We start from the raw sequence: 22,179 nt of genomic DNA, 5'->3' as shown, positions 1-22,179 counted from the left end.
CTGAATTCTTTGCAATCAGCACATAAATGGTTAAGTACAGACACTGAATTGACACCTTCATCCTTAAATATTTAAAAAGAAAGTTATGATTAATCGAGGAGTGGGAAGGAAAGGGCAAGTCCTAGCACTTGTCCTCCCTTGTCCGTAGCACTGTTTTTATTTTAATATTTTGATTTCATATTGTTTCTGGTTAAGGAACACAATTATATTTGAGAAGCAGTGGAATAAAATTGGTTGAAGCATTGGATGGGGAGCTGGGAGAGGCCAAATGGGAATGCCATAGACCTACTATTGACCAGAAGATGCAATTACAATGTGATAATTTTACATGAGCAGTTTTCATGGGCATAGGAATTTATAATAATAGACAGGCAATATGCACAGGCATAAGATTTTAAAAATATTATAGATAATGCCTGATTCTGGAATGATTTTCTCTATGTAAAGAGGCTTTGGTGACACTACAGCTGTAGACCAGCCACTAGGTGACCCTGTAGTTCTACTGTATTCTATGACCAACACGAGCAACACCACGGGAGATCTACTAATATGAGAGCATTTGTGTATGAGCATTGTGTATGCAAGTTTTCAGCGTACACATACCTGTAGCAGTGGTTACTGGTTGTGATTTAACAGCGGAACCTTTGTTGTTTTCTTCTACCTAATCCAGGAAATGTTTCATATTGTTGGGATGGAAGAGAGAACATGTTGATATTAGCTGTAAGAGTAGAGGCCCCTGGGTCACAAGACCATAGAGATCAGATTGGTGAACCAACACATACAAATTTCTGTTTGGATTGAGATGTGAAGCAAATTTGATGAGTTTGCATTTGCTTTGATGGGAGCATAAATGGCAGTTAGAGCTATAATACCACAGGTCTTAGTCTTTGACTTGTGCTGCTGACCAGTACAGCACTACACTAGGTGTGCAGCCTTGCTGAATTTGTCCTATTACAGTATCTGATAAGCACCAGGGCTATCGTGTATAGGAATTGTTACATAAGATTTGTAAGCAAATTTTTAGTGTTTGTATTATTTTAGCTTGAACCTTTAATGGAAAACTTCAATAAAAAGATAGCTTAACTAAAAGAAAAACACTGGAGGCTCACTGACTTTTTAAATTCAGTCTTGGTGTAGTTGTACATGTCCTTTGTTTTGTGAGATAGAAACAGGTTTAGGGTGTTCAAATGTTCAAGCCTGCTCTGCCATTTAGTTAGATCATGACTGATCTGAACCTCAACTCCATGTACCTGTCATAGATCCATGTGTCTTGATACCCTTGCCTAACAAAGCTCTATTGATCTGAGTCTCTCAGGCTTCAGTTGTCCACAGCATCGCACAGCCTTTTGGGGGAGAGTGTTGCAGATTCCTACTGTCCTTTACGTGAAATAGTGCTTCCTGATTTCTCTCCTGAATGTCCTAGCCCTAATTCAAAGCTATAATCCCATTGTCTTTGATTCTGCCACCAGAGGAAATAGGGTAGACACAGGAAAACTATCCAATGTGTGTAACATTTTAAATACCTTGGTTAGGTTAGGGTTATTCTTCATTCTACTGTAGTCAAGAGAATACTAGTCAAGTTTATGCAATGTGTCTTCATAATTTAACACTCTAAATTTGATATTATTCTGGCGAATTTGTGCTGCACCCTCTCCTTTCTAAGATGCGGTGTCCAAAACGGAACATAGTACTCGAGATGATATCTGACCAAGACACTACTCAGCTGAAACATCACTTCCTCCCATTTGTAATCCGACCCCTTGAGAAAAGCCAACATTACATTAATCTTTTTGATCGCTGTTAGTACCTGTCTGCTCAATTTAAATGATTTATGTACATGAAATCCCAAACCTTTTTGCTCCCCCACAATTCCAGTTTCTCACCATTTAGCCAATATTCCAATTTATCTTTCTTGGGTCCAAAGTGGCCCACACTTGCCATATTGAACACAACTAGCTTTGCCAACTCACTGAATCTGACTAAGTCCCTTTACAACTTCCTGCTCCTTCCTGCACTATTTATTATCCCTTCTAATATGTTGTTATCTGCAAACTTGGACGAAGGAATGGGATTGTGCATCCAAGTTATTGATAAATATAATGAGAAGTTGAGACCTTAAAACAGATCCCTGGGTGGAACCTTTTGCCAATCTGAACACCTATCCTTTATCACCCCACACTCTTTTTCTGACCCAAGTTAAAAGGCTACGTCCTTTTCTCACTCATGCCGTTAATCTTTTGTGTAGAACTTTATTGAATGCCTTCTGGTAATCCATATAGATGACACCAATAGATCCTCCCTTGTTTATCCTATTAGTGACTTACTCGAAAGATTCAACTAGATTAATCAAACGTTAAAATAAAAGCAAAATATTGCAGATGCTGGAGATCTGGAATAAAAAGTGCTGGAAAAATTCAGCAAGCTTGGCAGGATCTGTGGAGAGAGAAACAGAGTTAACATTTCAGGTTCAATATGACTCTCCTTTGGAACATAATCAAACATAACTTACCTTTAACAAGCCATGCTGCTGCTTCTGATTAGCTTAGAGATATCGCTACAGGGAAAATAACAAAAACAAAAATCTGTTACACAAATAATAGGTATTAAGAAGGAATACTATGAACCTAAGAAAGTTGCCTTCCTCTTTGAGGTCTATCTCACGCTGAACATCACACCACAGCTGAGAGGACAGTCTTCAAGTAGTGAAGATTGGTCAAAGGTAACTTCAATTTTGCATCCCTGTGTAGATGGTTGTGTTTGGCATCTTATGCTGGCACAGTTCAGATTGACCTCTTGCCATCCAGGGAAGCTTGGTCAGCCCACATTATGCCATTCTCTGACACAGTGGAGGACAAATACTTTCCTATGATGATGCTTTTTGAGCGTTGTGTGATTTACACAATATTAAAATCAGGAATTGTTTATCTGCTATGTACAGCTGAGTCATGGCAAATATTTACTTTAAAGCTCAACTTCTATATAGATTTATTCATAGTTGCCATTTTGTAAGTGAAATTAATGGAATTTTCTGCAGATTTATTATAATATCAAAACTCATATATGACCATGAATGGCAATGATGTTTCAATGGTACAGAAGTCTGTATTTTTATAGTTCTATAATAATGGTCCTCACTACATCCTTCTATGAAGATTTATTTTAAAAAGTTTTTAATCCTGGACAGGATATAAACCCAGCCTATGATGCTCAGACCTTAACTTTGTCATACAACTGGAGATTGAGTCCCAAAGTTAAGTATGCGGGAAAATGAAGGGAAATCACTTTGGCCTGCTGTTGCTTGTTTCTAGTCACTAACACAGAAGTGTCATTGGAAGGTCTTGGAGAGCAAGTTGAATCCTTGAAGTTTGGGAAGGCAATAGTGGATGGAGGAGGCATCTTTTTTTGCAGAGGCTTGTGTTGTTTGCCAAGTATTGTGATTTTCTCAAAATGTAGATAAATGTCAATATTTTAACTTCTTTAAATGTTATTTCCTTCTCTTTGCAATTCTACTTAATTGAAAATTTAAAGGAAATGTATTAAATACAGAACAAAACATGAAAACCAGGATCCAATTTTTTTCTCCTTGACCCTTAAGAAATTGTAAACAAAAATAAAGCTCTCCCAAAATCATATTATTCTATATCTATTATTTTGCCTAAAAGGTATCCTACAGAGCCACTTTACCCCTAACTTCTTGAACTTGAATGACAAGTTTTTTTTTCCAAACTCAAGATGCTGTCATGCTTATGTTTAAACTGCATGCAGTTTCAGGAGAACAGTGTCTTTTCACTAAGATAAAAGCAAAAAACTGCGGATGCTGGAAATCCAAAACAAAAATAAAAATACCTGGAAAAACTCAGCAGGTCTGGCAGCATCTGCGGAGAGGAACACAGTTAATGTTTCGAGTCCGTATGACTCTTCAACAGAACTAAGTAAAAATAGAAGAGAGGTGAAATATGAAGTTCCTCTCTGCAGATGCTGCCAGACCTGCTGAGTTTTTCCAGGTATTTTTATTTTAGTGTCTTTTCACTGCTCTCCCATTTTTATGTTCAGATTAGAAAGGAATTTCTTGTAGATATGCTAGACTTCACTTTTTTGTATTGAGATCTACATCAAACAGACGCAATGAACCTCTGCCTTTCATTACTCAATCCGGCTCCCTTTGTCAATAGCAGGATCATAGGCCTACTTTTTAGGGAATCTGTGATGGCAATTGGTTTCTGAAATATGAGCAGCAGAGGAAGACCTGTATCTGCAGTTTGCTGAATTATTGTGTATAGTGTGAAGTGGCATAAAATTTGCAGTATTTCTGTTAACTGTCTATTGATAAAATATAATCCCATATCATTTAGGCTATCAGTGTACACTTGCACAATATCAGGAAACCAGTTTGTTGTGGATGAATGCATAACAGTTGATATGGGCATGTTAAATGGAATGGTGATGTAGAGTGCAAAACAGAAAAGCAATGCATTGGTTTTAACTAAATGTGCATTACATAGCATAACTACTTGAAACAAATTTCCATTTTGAGATCCAGTCAGGATTTTGATTATCAATTATGTAACCCCAGCCTCTACTAGTCACAGGTTCCAAGCTTGTCATCTAGTGTATATTAATACAGATTAATCATAAAATGTCACTCAAATGTTGTATTTTTCAGGAAATAACAGATGTGGTGTATTTGTAGGCCAGGAATTAAAGCAAATGCTACTTTGCCAAAGAAGCAAATACTAAGTCGAAAAATTGGACCTTAGTACATCTTAACACATTTAAGCCTTAATGATCTTTTAAATTGTAGCCATTTGTCTCTTCATTCAGTTAAGTTCATGTTTATCTCCTGGTGTGTTCTGTGATTTTCAAACTTGAATAAACAGCTCTGAAGCAGAACAGTGAATGGTGCTGGAGCTGAAAGAAAAATTGCATTTGCTCTGGCTTTTCACCTTCCTGGTGCCTAACTTGAATCCACAAACACCAGGGTGTAATAAAAACAGCAGGGCAAGTTCTGATGCAGAGTCACACCCAAAACATTAACCTTTCTTTTTGAAATAAATAGGAAAACAGCATATTCTGCACTCACATAATAGGGTGAGGTGAGCCCTTTTGAAAAAACTGTTATCCCTCCATCTACTGGTTTTGAAAGCATGCAGTCTAAGTAGCCAATCAACTTGCTAGCCCTTTAGAAAGCGCAGTCCTTTATGTTTTCCACAATGCTTCTGTTGGTGCCATGGGGAAGCTGGCTGGGTATTAATCTGTTTCTCAGTCAGAACCATCCTTTATTCTTACTGGAATATACATTATGTTTACCTTTTACAGTCATAATTAATTTCCTAGCTTGTCAAGTGTAAGAATATGTTCTTCAAGTAGCTCTTTCTGGACAATGCAATTTTGGAAAATGTTATAGAAAGCAGTGGATTATCACACACAACTAGTTTTCTCGTAAAAGCAACAGAAATAAAACATTATTTATGTGTGCTGAGCCCAGCAGTGGTATTTAGCTGTGTCTCTCCTACTCTTTATTTATTCTTTTCTTTCTTTGCTTCCTTTCTTTCTTTCTCTGCCTGATTGTCACTTGGGTTTGCCATCTTCCTCACAACTGCTGTTTCTCTGCTGAGTTCTGTTTCTCCTTCCTAATCTTTCAGTTATCCCATTCTTCAGTCAACACTTGTACACACAACCACAAGCATGCACAAACGTTCTCTTTCCTGGGTCCCCTATTCTTTCTTTGTCTTGGCTTGTCACTAGCTTGGTGTGTGTCTTTCTTGTCCTCCCCTGTAGAGAACTCCACAATAAAACAAGTGGCTTTCACAAAGACACAGTGAACATGTAATGCTTGAAAGAATTGTGACTGACATCACCACCATATTAAATTGACCCATTCCACGTCTGCAAAGAATTAAAACACAACTATTGTGAGCATCGGATTGTCCATTACGCTTAATAAATGTAGAAACATGATACAAACAGAATATTATGGCAGGCTGTTTGTGACTTAATTAGCACAACTTTCTGTTGTGTGCAGTACTTGAGCTATGGACTTTTGCATTAATCAGTAGTTCACTTGTTGTAAAATAGTGGGCCTGAACTGTTTTCCATCTTACAGTTCATCCTTTGTCAAGCATAGTGCAGCACATAGATGTCATTCTTTTGTCACATTATTAGAAATTTTAAATATTATTTATGGAGGCTTGAAGGACATACATAACGATCATTGAAATCATTTTGCATGATACGCCTGAATCATTTAGTTTTACAGTTGATTTCTCAGTAAATGATTCATGCAAGGTTAGTGAGCACCCACTCTGTGCTAAATTGAGATGGATATTCTAGTTAATGTTGTAGGAAAAGATTTGTGTCTTTCAGAGATTTTGTCTTTCACTAACAAATCTAGAACAGTACAAAATTCCAAATGCTGCACTCTGTACACATTTCTAAAGTGATTCCAGCATATGCACATTGAGAATTTTGCGTTTTAATCTTACAGCATTTTATTAATTCATCATTGCTAGTTCTTTTAAATTATAGGAAAAATAAATGACATTTGAGTTATTCTAACTAAGCAGCCACTCTAAGAGGCACTCTTTTATCTCCTTTCTTCCCCCCCCTCCCACCCGCAGCTTCACATAAATATCCCACTTCCTCCTTCATAGACAAGGCACCTCCTTTGTGTGTTATTCACTGCTGGTCCTGGCTCCACCTCCTACCTTGCATTGTTACAGTCCTCTGGAAGTAGACTTTATGCTGTGCTTTGCTGGTAGGAGAATCTGTTACAAGGTCAGGAGTTCCAGCCCTTGTGTGTGAGCCTGACTTTTCTTGGGAGTGAAGCAGCAGTATCAGGTTGGTGATGAGCTTCACAAGATCCTCTGGCCAGCAAATCATCTGGTTCAGCGCAAGTTTGATTGTTGATATGCCACTCAAGTTGAAAAATATACGCATTTAGTACACTTGACTACGTTAATGGCACCTTAGGCTGAAGCTGCTGCTACAGCAGGACTTGTTTGTATATTACCCTAGTAAGCAGAACATAAAGTCACATTTTATGTGTGGTACGATTGCAGCAGGCAATTAAGTGTGTGCCTGCTGCATCCAAACATTCAACTCTATTTCCTGGTACATAACATTTTGCTATATTGTGCCATGTATTTCATATAATATATTGGTTGCAAAATAAAGTATTAAATCATTCTGTGATATGATTTTTTTAATGTTTCTGGTGTGTTCAGCAGAAACAAATCTTGGCATCGCTTTATGAAGAAAACGGTAACATGGTGAAACCGACCTGATTGTTGACCTAGAAAACAGCATTCTGTTGGAAGTGATTTAAGCAAATTCATTGTTCTGACCTAATTTCTTCTTTGTATTGTGAACAGGAGGCAAAGCCTTCCAGCCAATCGGGAGAGAAAAAGGATGGGGAATACATTAAGTTAAAAGTTATAGGCCAGGTAACTTATATCATTGATTTTTTTTGTTGTTGCATTTAGTTCTGCTTAAAGCTATTGAGTTTACTGTACAGCAGCTAAAGGAAACTAAAGACTACAAATAAATACATTTATTTTTTTAAAGGACAACAGTGAGATTCATTTCAAAGTGAAAATGACCACACAGCTAAGAAAGCTGAAGGAGTCCTACTGTCAGCGACAGGTAAGAGCACAGAGAAGTCCTGTTACTGTCTTCCTTACATGAAGAAAAACAATCTCAATCAACATTGTAATTGTAATAGGATATTCAACAATGTTTTTACCAGTTTATCTTAATGTTCGGTACCAATAGAGGAAACCATGCTTAGGCTAGTACTCTTGCTGTGATATTCTTAATTTATTACTTCAAATTGCTGCTAGTATTGCCACCAGTGATAGACCTGTAATTAATGGTGCAGTTCACTTTTTAGTGCTATACAGTTCAGATATAAATTTAGAAGGACAGTGTCTAATTTTTTTTTACAATTGAATTGGATACATACAGTAATTTCACACACCTACTGTAATACTTAACATAATTTGCAGCAGTTTCAGTAAAGTATAGAGTATATTTAAAACATTGGGGAATGAGATACTTTGATCCAAGTAGATTCTGAATTTAACCCTAAAGAGACCTGCTATTTAAGCAAAGTACATAGCAAATGAATCCAGACAATTAATTCGCATCCAGTACAGAATGGTTTGTGTGCATCTCAGTAAAGACCGATTCTGCTCTGACCTGGTGTCCATGTGTGTGCCTTGCAGTGCAGGTCACTTGATAGCAATGAGGATTGAACCCTGTTGTTGATCCCCTTTCGCAGCTCAGAGACACTCGAGCCAATTATGATATCCTTAACTGAGATCATCAGTCTCAGCACTAACAAGCATTCAAATCTGGACTCTTCCAGGCCAGTATGGCTTAATTTCACATTAGTAAATAGCTCTACCAGTTGAGCCATCAAGGAATCTCCTAAATTACAGCCCTATTTCTAGTTCCACCAAGCATTGTTCTGTAGATCCAAGGTTAGAGATTCTCCATTAACTTTAGCCAAGCCATTTTTTTTTTATATTAACGAAAATGAACCTTTGCTCAGTGTCCCTTATACTGGGCTGTTGTCTGACCTTGAAGTTTACTTTTAACAATATGATTTCATGCAATAAATGATTGTACAGTAATTACATACATAGTGATAATCCAGAATTTTTTGTTGTATGGACGTAGAAGAGGGAAAGGAAAGAATTAACTATTTTAAAGAGGCCTCTCATGGCATCCACACTTCCCAAAGTGCTTTTCCACCAATGGAAAAACTGTCGAAAAATAGTCGCTGTAGTAATTAAGGGAAACATGACAGCCAATTTTCACATAGCAAGGTGCTACAAACAAAAATTAGATACATGTTTTAGTCATGTTGGTTGAAGGAAAAATCTTGGCTAGGAAACTGGGGCAGAATTTGATCCAGGCAACAGGGGTCTTGCCTGTGACTGCTGAGCCAGCAAGAGTCCCACATCCCCTTCTTTGGGGAAGGTTCGCCGTGTTAATCGCCAGTCAGGCAGTTAAGTGGCCAGTGGCAAGCCTTCCCAGAGGTTGCAAATCCGGCCTCATGAGAGCTGTTGGCCAGTCAGAGGCCGATTGTTGCTCATTGCCGTTAGCACCACTAGGGTGGCGGTGATAGCTTCTAGTATTGCACCCACCAGAAGCCCAGGATCAATAAGGGACCCAGACCGCTGGTGAGTGAGGACAGGATGGGGGTTGCTGGCTTGAGGGGCAGGGGAATCAGAAGAAAGGGCAGGAGGCTGGTTCTCAACAGGAACTCCCTTCCCAGTGCCAGTCCCTCAGTCAGGCACTGAAGTGCGTTTTGAAAGAGGGACCTCCCTAACACCACATTCCCTTCCCAACTCCTCAAGAACTTGTAAGCAAACTTAACGGGGCTTGCTTTGCATGATTCCCACATGATGACTGCCACCCATTGCTGGTTGAATATCAGAAGTGGTGGGCTTAGGCCTTTAAGTGGGCTTTAATTGCCGACTTAAGGGCTTCAATTGGGACCTTCCCAGCCCAGACTTAAGGGCAAAGGTGAGAAGGTGGCAGTGTCCCCAGGCCACACCCTCTAGCCTGATTTAATTGCCTCTCCTGCCTCCAAATTTGCCTCAGGGGAGGGCATTAACTTCCACCCTGGGTAAATTGGCCTGCTGTTATAAAGACTGCCATGGGATCTATTATTTCCATCTGAGATGGTAGATGGGGTCTTGGTTTAATGTCTCATCCGAAGGACAGCATCTCCAATAGTGCAGCATTCCCTTGGTACGGCACTAAAATGTCGGCCTGAATTATGTGGTCGCCCTACACTCTTGATGCAGAGGTGAGAGGTCTATCACTGAACTAAGGTTGACTGTGCTATTTAATATCCTGCTTCAGACTGTATCACATGGAATCATAGAATGAAAGGTTCCTCCTTATTTGCTATCTTACACATGAGTATAAATGTAAATTTTCAAGAAGCAGAAGTCACTGATTTTCTTTTCTCCAGATTCTAAGTGCAAGATCAAAAATGCTCTTTACATATGGTATTTTCTTAGTTAAATACATAAATTGTGAAAAGATAAGAGGAAGTATCAATATATGTTACTTTGAAAAATCAAACTGTTGCATAGATTGTGTGTTTTTTGTCTGTTTCTGTTCATGTTTAAATACAAATATTCAAAAATCAACAGCTAATAATTTAATCAGGATAACTGACTGGGAGCTTTTCATTACATTGTGTGACAGCTGAATTATTTGTAATTTAATACATGATGATTTTGTTCATTGTATTGGCTGGGCATGTTGATTTGACACCATTTCATTGCCTGGCTAAGGTAGTTCTCCATTTTCCTTTAATGATTGTTGACTAAAACTAGGGGACACGGTTTAAAAATAAGAGGTTTCCCTTTTGAGACAGAGATGGGGAGAATATTTTTCCCACAGAGTGTTGTTAGTCTGGAATTCTCTTCCCTAGAATGTAGTGGAGGCAGGGTCATTGAATTTATTCAAGGCTGTGCTAGATAGATTTTTGATAGACAAGGGAATCGAGGGTCATGGGGATTAGATAGGAAAGTGAAGTTGAGTCCACAGTTAGATCAGCCATGATCTTATTGAATGGCAGGACAGGCTCAAATGGCCTACTGCTGTTCTCAAGTTCTATTTTCCTATGTTCCTATCATTAGTGGTTCACATGTATACAAAGATTGTTGGCAAAAAATTAAAACAAAGAACTGAAAGTTCACCACAATCCTTGAATTGCTTTTTAAGACTTCCAATTTGAATATGAGTGTTGCTGAAAAAAGATTTTTTTTGTCGAAGCTTTTCATCTTACACTCATCAGGACAATTTACAAGAAGATGCCAATGTCAGGGGAAACAACAAATTTATACTATAAGAGAAGTGTCCTGATTGGTTAACAAGTGGACTCTGGTAGAGGCATTGCTGTGGGGAATGCAGCAGTTGGTGGTGACTGACAGTTAACTGCCAAACATTGTTTTTAAATTAAACCAGGCAGTTTGACTTTGGTCAAGACATTGCCCTGGGGGATGAACCGGTGAATGGCTGTCACTTATTTTGTTTAGCTGAAACAGATGCAATATGTGTACATGTTCTTTCTGTCTGCAAAGAACAGAGCCCTTTGCATGTACTGGAAGCTACTTATATTAATACAAATGTGCCACACTGCAAGCCCGAAATTGGTTGTCCGCATAATTCTTAGCACATTGAGGATTATTTAGCAAATGTTGTCCAATTGCGGAATTACATCTAGTGTTGGACACTGTTTTGAGTTTTGCAAGCACGGGCTGTTTGGGTGCCATCAATGCCTTGCCCATTGCAAACCGCGAAAGAGACATGCTGTTTCTATTATCTGCTACTCTTTGGGGCGTATGGCCTAGTACCTGTGCAATGCCTGGTATGTATGTCCCAAAGAGTGGTGGATCATATCAAACAGCATATCCCTTCTGCTGTTCACAAAGGGCAAGGTATAGACCAAAACCAACTAGCCTATGCTTGCAAAACTCAAAACACAGCGTCCAACAGTAAATGTGATTCTGTGATTGGACAACATTTGCTTAGTAATCGTCATTGTGCTAAAAATTACACTGACAACCAATTTAAGATTGTCAGTCGGGCTTGCAGTGTGGTGCATTTGCTTGTACTGGAAGCTGCATTTATTAGTACACGGGGCCCTGTTCTTTGCAGACAGAAAGAACATATACACATATTGCGCCTGTTTCAGCTAAACAAAATAAGTGACAACTATTCACTGGTTCATTCCCAAGGGCAATGTCTTGACCAGTCAGAGTTAAGCTGCCTGGTTTAAATTTCAAACAACGTTTGGCAGTTAACTGTCAGTCACCATCAAATGGTGCATTCTTCATGGCAGTGCCTCTATCAATCAGAGTCCACTTGTGAACCAATCAGCACTCTCTTCTCATACAGTATAAATTTCTTGTTCCCCTGATATTGACATTTTTTTGAGAATTGTCCTGATGAGTACAAGACAAAAAGCTTTGATTTTAAAAGTTCTTTTTTTCAGCAATACTCAAGTTCTGTGCTACCAAACAACTAAATCAGATTTGTAAAAACCACAACCTGTGCCACAAGCAGACAATGGGCCCAATGGAAACTCAAGCATCCCTCTCCTATTTGCATTTCTTATTTGCCAGTTTCCATTTGGAAATTTTGTGGGTCTGCAGTTTCGGGAAAGCTCCTATTGGTGTTGCCTCATTGATGGATAGACCCTAAATTGAAACCAAGGTCTGTTTCTTATCTACATGGCAACATCGTCCAGAAACATAGCATTAGTTTACACATGTATGTTGATGTCATCAACTCTACCTCCACCATCACCTTTCTCAAACCCTCTACTACTCCTACATTTTCTGGACAATCAGAAATTTCCTTCAACTAAATATTGAGAAGACGAAAGCTGTCGTCTTCAGTCTCCACCAACATCTCCATTCCTTAGCCACTGACTCCATTGTATCAAGTGCCTTTTGAAAATCCTATATGTCACATCAACAGCGTTTCACTTATCAACCTTCTCTGTTACCTCCTCAAAAAAAACTCCAGCAAGTTAATTTAACATGATTTTCCCTTAATGAATCCATGCTGGCTTTCCTTAATAATCCTGCACTTGCCTAAGTGACTATTGAATTTATCCCATACTATAGTCTCCAAAAGTTTCCCTGCCACTGAGGTCAAACTGAGTGGCTTGTAGTTGTCAGCTTTATCCTTGCACTGCTTTTTGAACAAGGGTGTAACATTTGCAATTCTCCAGTCGTCTGGCACCTTCACTGTGTCTAAGGAAGACTGAAAGATTATCACTAGTGCCTCTGCAATTTCCATTCTCACTTCCCTCAATACCCTTGGATGCATCTCATCTGGCCCTGGTACCTTATCTATTTTAATTAAAGATGGCCTTTCCAAAACCTCCTTTCTCTCAATTGTAAGTTCTTCTAGTGTACCAGTTACCTCCCCTCTCACCTCTTTCTGTGTAAAGACAGATGCAAAGTACTCGTTCAACACCTCTGCTATTTCTCCAGCTTCCACATGCAAATCCCTTTTTTTTGTCCCTAATCAGCCCTTTTCTTTCTTTTACCACCCTTTTATTATTTACATGCTTATAGAAGACCTTGGGGTTCCCTTTTATGTTGTCTGCCGGCCTCTTTTCATGCTCTCTCCTTGCTTTTCTTATTAGCTTCTTCACTTCCCCTCTGGTCCTCCTATATTCAGCCTATTTCTCCATTGTGTTTTCTACCTGACATCTATTGTACACGTACTTCTCCCTTTTCATCTTTACCTCTATCTCTCTTGTCATCCAGGATGCTCTGAATTTATTTGTCCTACCTTTCCCCTTCAAGGGAATATATCTTGACATTGCCTCCAATACTTTTTCTTTGAAGGTGGCCCATTGTGCAGCCACCGTCTATTATGCCAACATTTGATTCCAACTCACGCCTCAGATGCATTCTCATCCCATCGAAGTTGGCTTTCCCCCAATTATTTATCCCCGTTCTGGATTGCTCTCTGTCCTTTTCCATGATTAACCTAACCTTATGATACAATGGCCACTATCCCCTAGAGGCTCTCCCTCTGATATTTGATCCACTTGGGCCAACTCATTCCCCAGTACCAGGTCCAAAAGTGCATGTCCTCTCATTGGGCTGGAAACATACTGCTGCAGAAACTTATCTTGAACATATTCCAGGAACTCTTGCCCACCTTGTCCCTCTACTATTCCTATCCCAGGCTCTATTTAGATAATTGAAGTCCCCATTATGATTATTCTATAATTCTTGCACCTCTCTGTAATTTCTTTGCAGATTTGTTTCTTTGTGTCCCTTCCACTAGTTGGTGGTCTATTTTTATGCCAATCAATGTTATTGCACCTTTTTCATTCCTTACCTCTAGCCAGAGAGATTCAGTCCTCAACCCCCTCTGGAACATAGTCTCTCTCCAGAACTAGAATTCCATCTTTAATCAATTTTGGCACTCCGACTCCAACCCCCCCCACATTTCTTCATTTCCTGCCTCTCCTCCTCTCCTAAACACCTCGTACCCAGGAATATTTATATCCCCATCATTGCCATGACTACCGACTTCCACCTACACAGCATTGCCCGACTCCTCCCCACCTCAGCTCATCTGCTGCTGAAACCCTCATTCATCTCTTTGTTATCTTTAGACTTGACTACTCCTGGCCAGCCTTCCATCTTCCACCCTTTAGAAACCTAAGCTTATCCGAAACTCACTGCTTCTCCTATCCTAACTTGCACAAAGTCCAGTTCGCCCATCACCCCCATGCTTGTGGACCTATGTAGTCTCCCAAGTCTCCCAAATGACCTTCCTTCCATCATAAGATCAGAAGTGGGGATGTTCAGCACCATTTGCAACTCCTCAGATACTGAAACAGTCCATGTCCAAATGCAGCAAGACCTGGACAATATTCAGGCTTGGTCTGACAAGTGGCAACTAACATTCGCGCCGCACATGTGCCAGACAATGACCATCTCCAACAAGAGAGAATCTAACCATCGCCCCATGACATTCAATGGTATTACCATTGCTAAATTCCCTATCAACATCGTGGGGCCACCATTGACCAGACACTGAACTGGACTAGCCATATAAATACTGTGGCTACAAGAGCAGGTCAGAGGCTAGGAATCCTGCGGTGAGTAACTCACCTCCTGAACCCCCCCCCCCGCCCCCCCCTGCCACAAAGCCTGAACACCATCTACAAGGAACAAGTCAATAGTGTGATGGGAATACTCTCCACTTGCCTGGATGAGTGCAGCTACAACAACACTCAAGAAGCTTGACACCATCCAGGACAAAGAAATCCGCTTGATTGGCACTCCTTCTACAAGCATTCACTCCCTCCACCACTGACGAACAGTGGCATTAGTGTGCACCATCTGCAAGATGCACTGCAGAAACTCATCATGGCTGCTTAGGCAGCGCCTTCCAAACCCACGACCACTACCATCTAGAAGGACAGGGCAGTAAAGACATGGGAACACCACCACCTGGAAGTTCCCCTCCAAGCCCTCACCATCCTGACTTTGGAAATATATTGCAGTTCCTTCACTGTTGCTGGTTCAAAATCCTGGAACTCCCTCCCTAACAGCACTGTAGGTGTACCTACACCACAGGGACTGCAGTGGTTCAAGAAGGCAGCTCACCACCACCTTCTCGAGGGCAGTTAGGGATGGGCAATAAATGCTGCCCTGGCCAGTGACACCCACATTCCGTATATGAATAAACAAAAACTTGTAAGGTGAGTCTGAGTGAGAAAAGGATCTTGGACTACAAACACACCAATCACTAAAAGTGGCGCTGCAGGTTAGCAAGGCTATAAATAAAAGCAAACCAAGCATTCGGCCTTATTTCTGGAGGGATAGAATTGAAAAGGAGGGAAGTTATGCTAAATTGAACCTTGGTTAGACCACACAGTACTGCGTGCAGTTCTGGTTGCTATAGTATGAAAAGGAGATAAAGGGAATGAAGAGGGCGCAGGGAAGATTTACAAGGATGATACCAGCAATATATTGGTATGCACATCAGGAAAAGATTGACAAGCCGTTGTTCTTTTCTCTCTTGGGGAAAAATGGTGGCTGAGGGGTGATCCAATTAAAATTTAAAATTATCAAAGGTTTTGATAGAGTGGATACAGAGAGACTGTTTGTTTCCTTTTGTGGAGAAGACAGTAACTAAAGACCATAAATATAAGATAGTCACCAAGAAATTAATAGGGAATTCGGAAGAAACTTTTGAATGGTAAGAATGTGGAACTCGTTATCACAAGGAGAGGTTGAAGCAAATAGTATAGAGGCATTTAAGGGAAGCTAGACAAACATTTGAGGGAGAAGGGAATAGATGGTTAGATTTAAATGAGAAAAGATAGGAGATTCGAGTGGAGCATAAACACCGGCATGGACTTGTTGGGCAGAATCTTACACTTGTTATGGTTGTGTGCCGTTTATCTTATGTAATCATATGGAAACTGTCCTTAAAACCTACCTCTTTGGCCAAGCTTTTGGTCATCTGCCTTAATGTCTCTTGGTGTCAAGTTTTGTTTAATGATGCTGCTGTGAGGTGAGTTGGGTTTTTTTACTATGGGCACAATATAAATACAAGTTGCTGCTGCTACTACCATTACTATGTCGTTGGTACCAGCGACTTGAGGTGTAGGCAACATATTGAGAACATTGAATTAAATGGTACAAGACACTCCTTTTTACAAATCTAAGCAAACCGGAAACAGTAAAAGTGTAATGGACATTCTTGAACCAAACAGTGGTCTGCTATATTTCTCAGGACAAAACAGTGTTTTTTGAAAATTTGCCAGAAAGCTCCATTTCGCTCACGATCCCCAAAAAAGCAAACATCTCTGCCAGTGCAGCCTCTGAACCAAGGGAAGATGAAATAGAATGACTAACCTCCAATTTTCTCACTTTTTGGTGAGGAACTATTCGGCTTTGGTCGAATCATGGCATAAACCTGCATCCTACTTGTCATGAAAGTATAATAATTTTCGTAATATTCTTCTGGTTTATTGTGAAGTAAGTTTATAGGGGTAAGTATAGTTGGGTCTGTCTGTGTGTGATTTAATTACATTTTGTAGTCAAGCAAACTGCAAGTTTAAATCAACAAAATAAACTAGGTGTTTGACATGTTAATGAGCAAACATGGATGTTGGCTTAGCATATAAGGTGTGAAGGGAATTTGCATTTTTAGGTAAACGAAGGGAGATTTTGATTTCAAAGGCATCTCAGTCTGTTTACAACTAGCCAGATAAGCAAGACTAAGGAATGTGTTTATTTTTCCCAAAGGTTACTGACAATATATAGTGACAACATGAATATGTTTATTTTATGAGGGAGATACAGTTTCAAAGATGCATGGAACAATAGAATTTACCTATTAAAAAGAGAGAAACATATATAAAGGAGAATGAAAAGCTATGTGTCAGGAGAAGGCCATGTAAGATCCAACAGGAGTGTGTGAAATAGTATTAATGAAGCCTCCAGCATTTGTGCATAAGTCTGCTGTCTACTGAAACTAAAGCTAGAGAAAAACCATTTGGAATTCCACTGACCAGGGCATTGTGTTAACTTGCTGGATCTGTTTAAAATCTAAAATTTATTTCTGGACCGTTGCCTTAAAGGGACTGTAACTGGGGTTCAGGTTAATTAGGAATTTTAGAAGTTATTATAGTAGTAATTGTAGTTTTATGTATGTGCTTGAAATCTTTTATTAATAAATATTTTTATTTAGTTTTTAAAAAATCTCAAGGCCTTGGTGGACCTATTACTTCTGAATTCAGTGCACACATCTCGTAATAAATACAAATTACAAAACCATTGATATAGTGCAACCAAGTTTCCCTTGTGGATTTGATCTGCCTGGCACACATCATAACACTACTACATTTCAAAAAGTCATTTTTAACAAATGAGAAATAGCACAAGAAAAGTTTATTTTATTAAGTTATAATTTCCTAAATTAAGAACTGTGTTTAATTTATATTTTTTGCCTCTCCTTTGATGCAGGGTGTTCCACCAAATTCACTTCGATTTTTGTTTGAGGGTCAGCGGATCACAGATCACCAAACACCTAAAGAGGTATGGGAGTATTGTTTTCTGACATTTTCCTGAGGAACCTCTAGTATCTTGGGTAGCTGCTAAAAGAGTGTCAAAGCTGCCGAAGATCGCAGCAGCACCTTGCAGAAAGATTTTTTTTTAAAGAAGTGATTACTTTGTGAGAGACGTCAGTGTTGGAGATGGAACACTCCTCCATGTCAAATACCAAGTATTGGCATCAAATGCTCCTGGTCAACTATTGCACAGTCAGAAGAAAGTAAAACTTCCTCAGCAATTTTTTCTTAACCCCAAATGTAGACAGATGACTTTGTATCTGATCAATGTGAAAATCTTCATTTACCACAAGCCCTGTCTTGTCACCACTCGTCTTTGGAGCCTCTGAGCAGTCGTTTTATCAATTTAGTGACACTTGGTGTGGTATTATGTTTATACTTTTATACTGTAATTGCAGGAACTGAGTGGAAACTGCATAAAAATTATTTCATCTTCTTGTAGCAATCGGAGAAATGAACTTTTCATCCAATTACCCTGAACCATGTTTGAATATAAAAGTGCAAGCACAAATTCTTAATCCACCATGACAAATAGCCCCCCGAAAACTTCTTACTTGCAGCATTTTCCCTATTCCTCTCCACTGTTATTGAGGTATGGGTCTATGAACATCAGGCACTTCCCCAATACCTGAGTGGCCATTACTCATGTCTGGCGGTGAATGTCAGCAAGATGTTTATGCTAGTCACCTTTGTAAGCCTGGCCCAGGCTTAATCTGACATGCATATAAATGCATTCGCAGCAGCCACCAGACAGTGATCAGATTCAAGTGAACCTTTTTTCCCCTTTGACCAGGGAACTGTAGGTGTTTGAAGCACTCTTACCTCTGCCCCAATTGCAGTCTGCTAACTCCACACATACAGCCATGAATGCTTGCGCTATAATTGCTGACTGTCGCAGTCAGTCAGTGGATAAACCTACTGAGACAATGGGTTTAGCTAATTCTAGAAATACCATGAGTTCAGAATTTATTTTGGAGCTCAAAAGTGATCTGTGATTCTGTGCTTTCTGCAACTGGGTTTGTATAGAATAAAATCTTACAACACAACAGGGGGTCATTCAGGCCATCATACTTTCAAGGGCAGACCCACTGCCCCAGTGGGCTATCTGGAGGAGCCTGCCTGCTTGACGCCTCTGATTTTTAATTTTTTACTCACCGGTCCATGGGCACTTCATCTCCGTCGTGCCTCCGCAACACGCAGTTCTCCCGGTGGGGCTGCCAAGGCTTCAGAATTGCTGGTCCTCTGGGCCAGCAGCATCTACACCTTGCCCACCGTCCTTAATTGGACAGTAAGCCTGAGGCTGCCAGCAAGTGCGGACTCATAGCTCCTAACTTAGGGGTTCACAAAGGATGGAAAACTCAACTTAGTGGCATTTCGAGATCGTTCAGATACTTGGCACCTGTGTCAGTACAATAGAGAAGTTGCAGGCTGAAAGAATGAGGATGATGGCATTTATTGCAGATTTGGCAGATGACAGGTTGGAGTAGCAATAATAAACAAATAAACCCCAGGAATGCCCAGGGAACAGTTAACAGGTGCTTCAGATTTGACTCAAAATATTATCAAGCGATGAACTGTCCAAGTGAAACAGCAGCGTTTTCAAAGCACGCATGATGCAGAAAATTCAGAAGTTGAAGGTGATAATGATCAGTCTGAGGGAATTGTACTAGTCACAAGAAGCTTTAGTCCGGTAATGAGTGTATTAGTTGCAAATTCCTTTAATTGTGCCATGTTAGATAGTGGTCACACATTGACAGGTGTGGAATAGATTGCTTAAAATGGTATTTAGATCCTCTCGATAGTAAGGATCAAAGTAAGGTCAGAGAAATGAAAGTTCTGCTTGTTTCAAGTTTGGGGATGACAACACATTGAGGTCCCTAAAAAGAGCGGTGATTCCATGCAAAGTAGCTGGAGTAAGCTACTGTGTTAATAAAGATATGGACCCTCGTGAGATATCCTTGCTGCTGAGCACACCTTCCATGAAAAAGGCACAAATGAAACTGGTCATGGAACATGATAAAGAATTGTTTTTGGAAAGTCAGTAAATCTGCAGTTTACCCAATTGGGGCATTATTGCATCCCTTAAAAAAAACCTGACATTTCTAATCAGAAGCAGCACTGAAGTGGAACTACCCAGGAAAGAAAGTGACCATTTCAAATAATGCACCCATTCCCAGGCTACCATTAAATCCTTCCCGGGTTGATCGTTTGCTTGTTGATCAACTGCATGAACAAGCAGAAGTATGTTTCAATTACAGCTGGTAGATTAGTTAATTGACCATATTTCATATCCCTTTATGCTTTGGTATAATTCAGAAAACTTTTTCTATTTAAAATTTTAAAAATACTTTTCAAAATGTACTTCCAGATAGCTCAAAGTAGACTTTATCATAAGTAACTGACCATAGTAGATACTGTGACAACTATTTATATACACTATTTATTATGGGTATAGTTATTGTATTATTCCTTAACAATTGGCATGTTTTCTGGTTTGCAGTTAGTAACCTTTCAGTTATTTGCTAACAAAATAATAACAAACTAATTGAGTTGAGCAAACCAGTAAAATAGAGGAATACATAATAGAATAAACATCAACCGTTTTTAACTCCTGATTGTTTTTCTCCCTTTTAAGGGACATCAGTTCTAGGAATAGGACATTTTGACAATAAGCCCTTCAAAGTCAGGCAGCACAGACAAATACAGAATATAAACTTTTCTTTGCCCTGCTCAAATGAAGGGGTTTATTCTGAGACTTTCTGCTAGGCGGAAATGGGGCAATAGTATTTCGAAAATCGTAGGGAAATAGTTGGCACCAAAATAAGCAATTAAACACCTGATTTAAAGGGACATGCACCCACAGACAAAAATGGCGATTATATCTTTTTGAAATGTTAATTGAGTGGTGTGGAAGCATTTGCAACTCCAGCATTGATTATAGGAGAGAGATTTTCTGCAGGTTTTTGGCAGTATTTGTAGCCTTCAGGGAAGGTGAGTGCTGAGATGCACATTGGGATTAATTCTGGCAATCCAATTAAGAGAAGAGAAGCAGCAGCAGGAAGATGAGCATGCTGGATCTGCAGCAGAACCTAGAAAGCACCACATAGGAGGGTGGTTGCATGGTAGTGATCCTACCCTTCATATACATTTTGTAGATCAGTTACCAGGAGCTCACCAGTGAATCATATTGAAGGAGGCTCAGGTTCTCCCATTGGAAAGTAGCAGACCTCCTGCAGCAGAAGCTATGGCCTTTTGTGTCAACTTGGCACTCTGTCAGTAGTAATGAAAGTAATGGTTGCCTTCAATTATTTTTGCTTCAGAGCCTTTCAGATTTCATTGGGGTTCATGGCATACGTTAGCCAGACAGTTGCACATACCTGCATAAAACAAATAATGCATGCCAGTATATACCCATAAATGTCACCAGTCAATATGACAGAGCAATGGGAATTTGCAGCAATTGCCAGGTTCCCAAGTCCAGGTTGCTATTGATGCACTCATGTGGCAACAAAGGCACCACTACATGAGCCAGGACTTTTTATGAATAGGAAGGGATGCCATTTTGTGTTCCTCTGGCGTGTGACCATCATATACAAAGTATGCTGGTGTGTATGTGGTTCTCTGGTAGCAAGGATAATCCTATATTGGGTCAATAATTCTGCATTTTTTGAACAAGCATGGAAATTAGGGAGCAAGACCTACTAGTTGTGGGCAGAGGAAATTGATTAAGAAAGCCTATCTACCAGCCATGAATGCCAGCTGAAAGGTGGTACAATGATAGCCGTGGAAGTATTAGGGTAGTAATTGAGCAAGCAATTAAAAACAGTAAAAGGTGCTTGAGAATTTTCTCTAATTCGGACCCATCTTATTTCCCATTTGTGGAGTATATATAATTTTGCCATGCAACAGAAGAAAGACGTTGAACCAGCTGCAGCTGAGCAGGAGTTATTGTCGAAAGAAGATGATGATGTAGGGTAAGCTGCTGCAAGACCTGTATTAAAAGCATCCAAGACGATTGGGCAGCAGCTCGTTGACCAATACCAGTAAAAGAATAATCAAAACCAACACCTTTTATCAATTCTCATCATAACACGAACCCCTAGACTCTGAACATTGCTACAGAAGTCATCTGAATACTATAGTATGACCCATCATACAGACAAACTGCACAATTCACACTATTATCATTTTTAATACCATCACAGAGTAACATTACAAAATAATTGCACCCTTGTCACCCCTATTTTGATCATCTTAAGTGTGCGCTTATCTAATGTATTTTTCTAAGGAATGGTGGAGGTCTGCTGATGTTCAGATTTGGGTCCTTGAGGTGCTTGTAGTTGACAACTTCTAGCAGCTCACGGCTTTGAGGGGCCAGCTGGAGACAGTCTCTTAGCTGGTTCTGGATACTCTGGCTCAGCTGCCTTTGATGCCCCATGACGGTTTATCGGTTTGTGGGAGTGGACAGGCTATCATCATGAGATCAGCGGCATGTTTCACTCCCGTTGAACCACTGCCACACTCATGTGCCTCCA

At 39.8% G+C, this 22,179-nt stretch overlaps 1 protein-coding gene across 1 annotated transcript in view; it reads left to right on the top strand.

Moving 5' to 3' along the window:
- Nucleotides 1–22,179, top strand: part of sumo1 (small ubiquitin like modifier 1) — a 39,864-nt gene that overhangs the window by 4,264 nt on the left and 13,421 nt on the right. Inside the window, exons 2-4 of the mRNA XM_078529558.1 lie at nucleotides 7,371–7,442; nucleotides 7,564–7,641; nucleotides 17,541–17,612. Of these exons, the coding sequence (XP_078385684.1) occupies nucleotides 7,371–7,442; nucleotides 7,564–7,641; nucleotides 17,541–17,612 (222 nt within the window). The remainder of the gene's footprint in view (nucleotides 1–7,370; nucleotides 7,443–7,563; nucleotides 7,642–17,540; nucleotides 17,613–22,179) is intronic.

Source organism: Cetorhinus maximus, chromosome 25 (assembly GCF_964194155.1).
Source record: "Cetorhinus maximus chromosome 25, sCetMax3.hap1.1, whole genome shotgun sequence".
Lineage (NCBI taxonomy): Eukaryota > Metazoa > Chordata > Chondrichthyes > Lamniformes > Cetorhinidae > Cetorhinus > Cetorhinus maximus.
The sequence above is the reverse complement of the archived record's forward strand: the minus strand, read 5'-3'. Positions and strand labels throughout refer to the sequence as shown.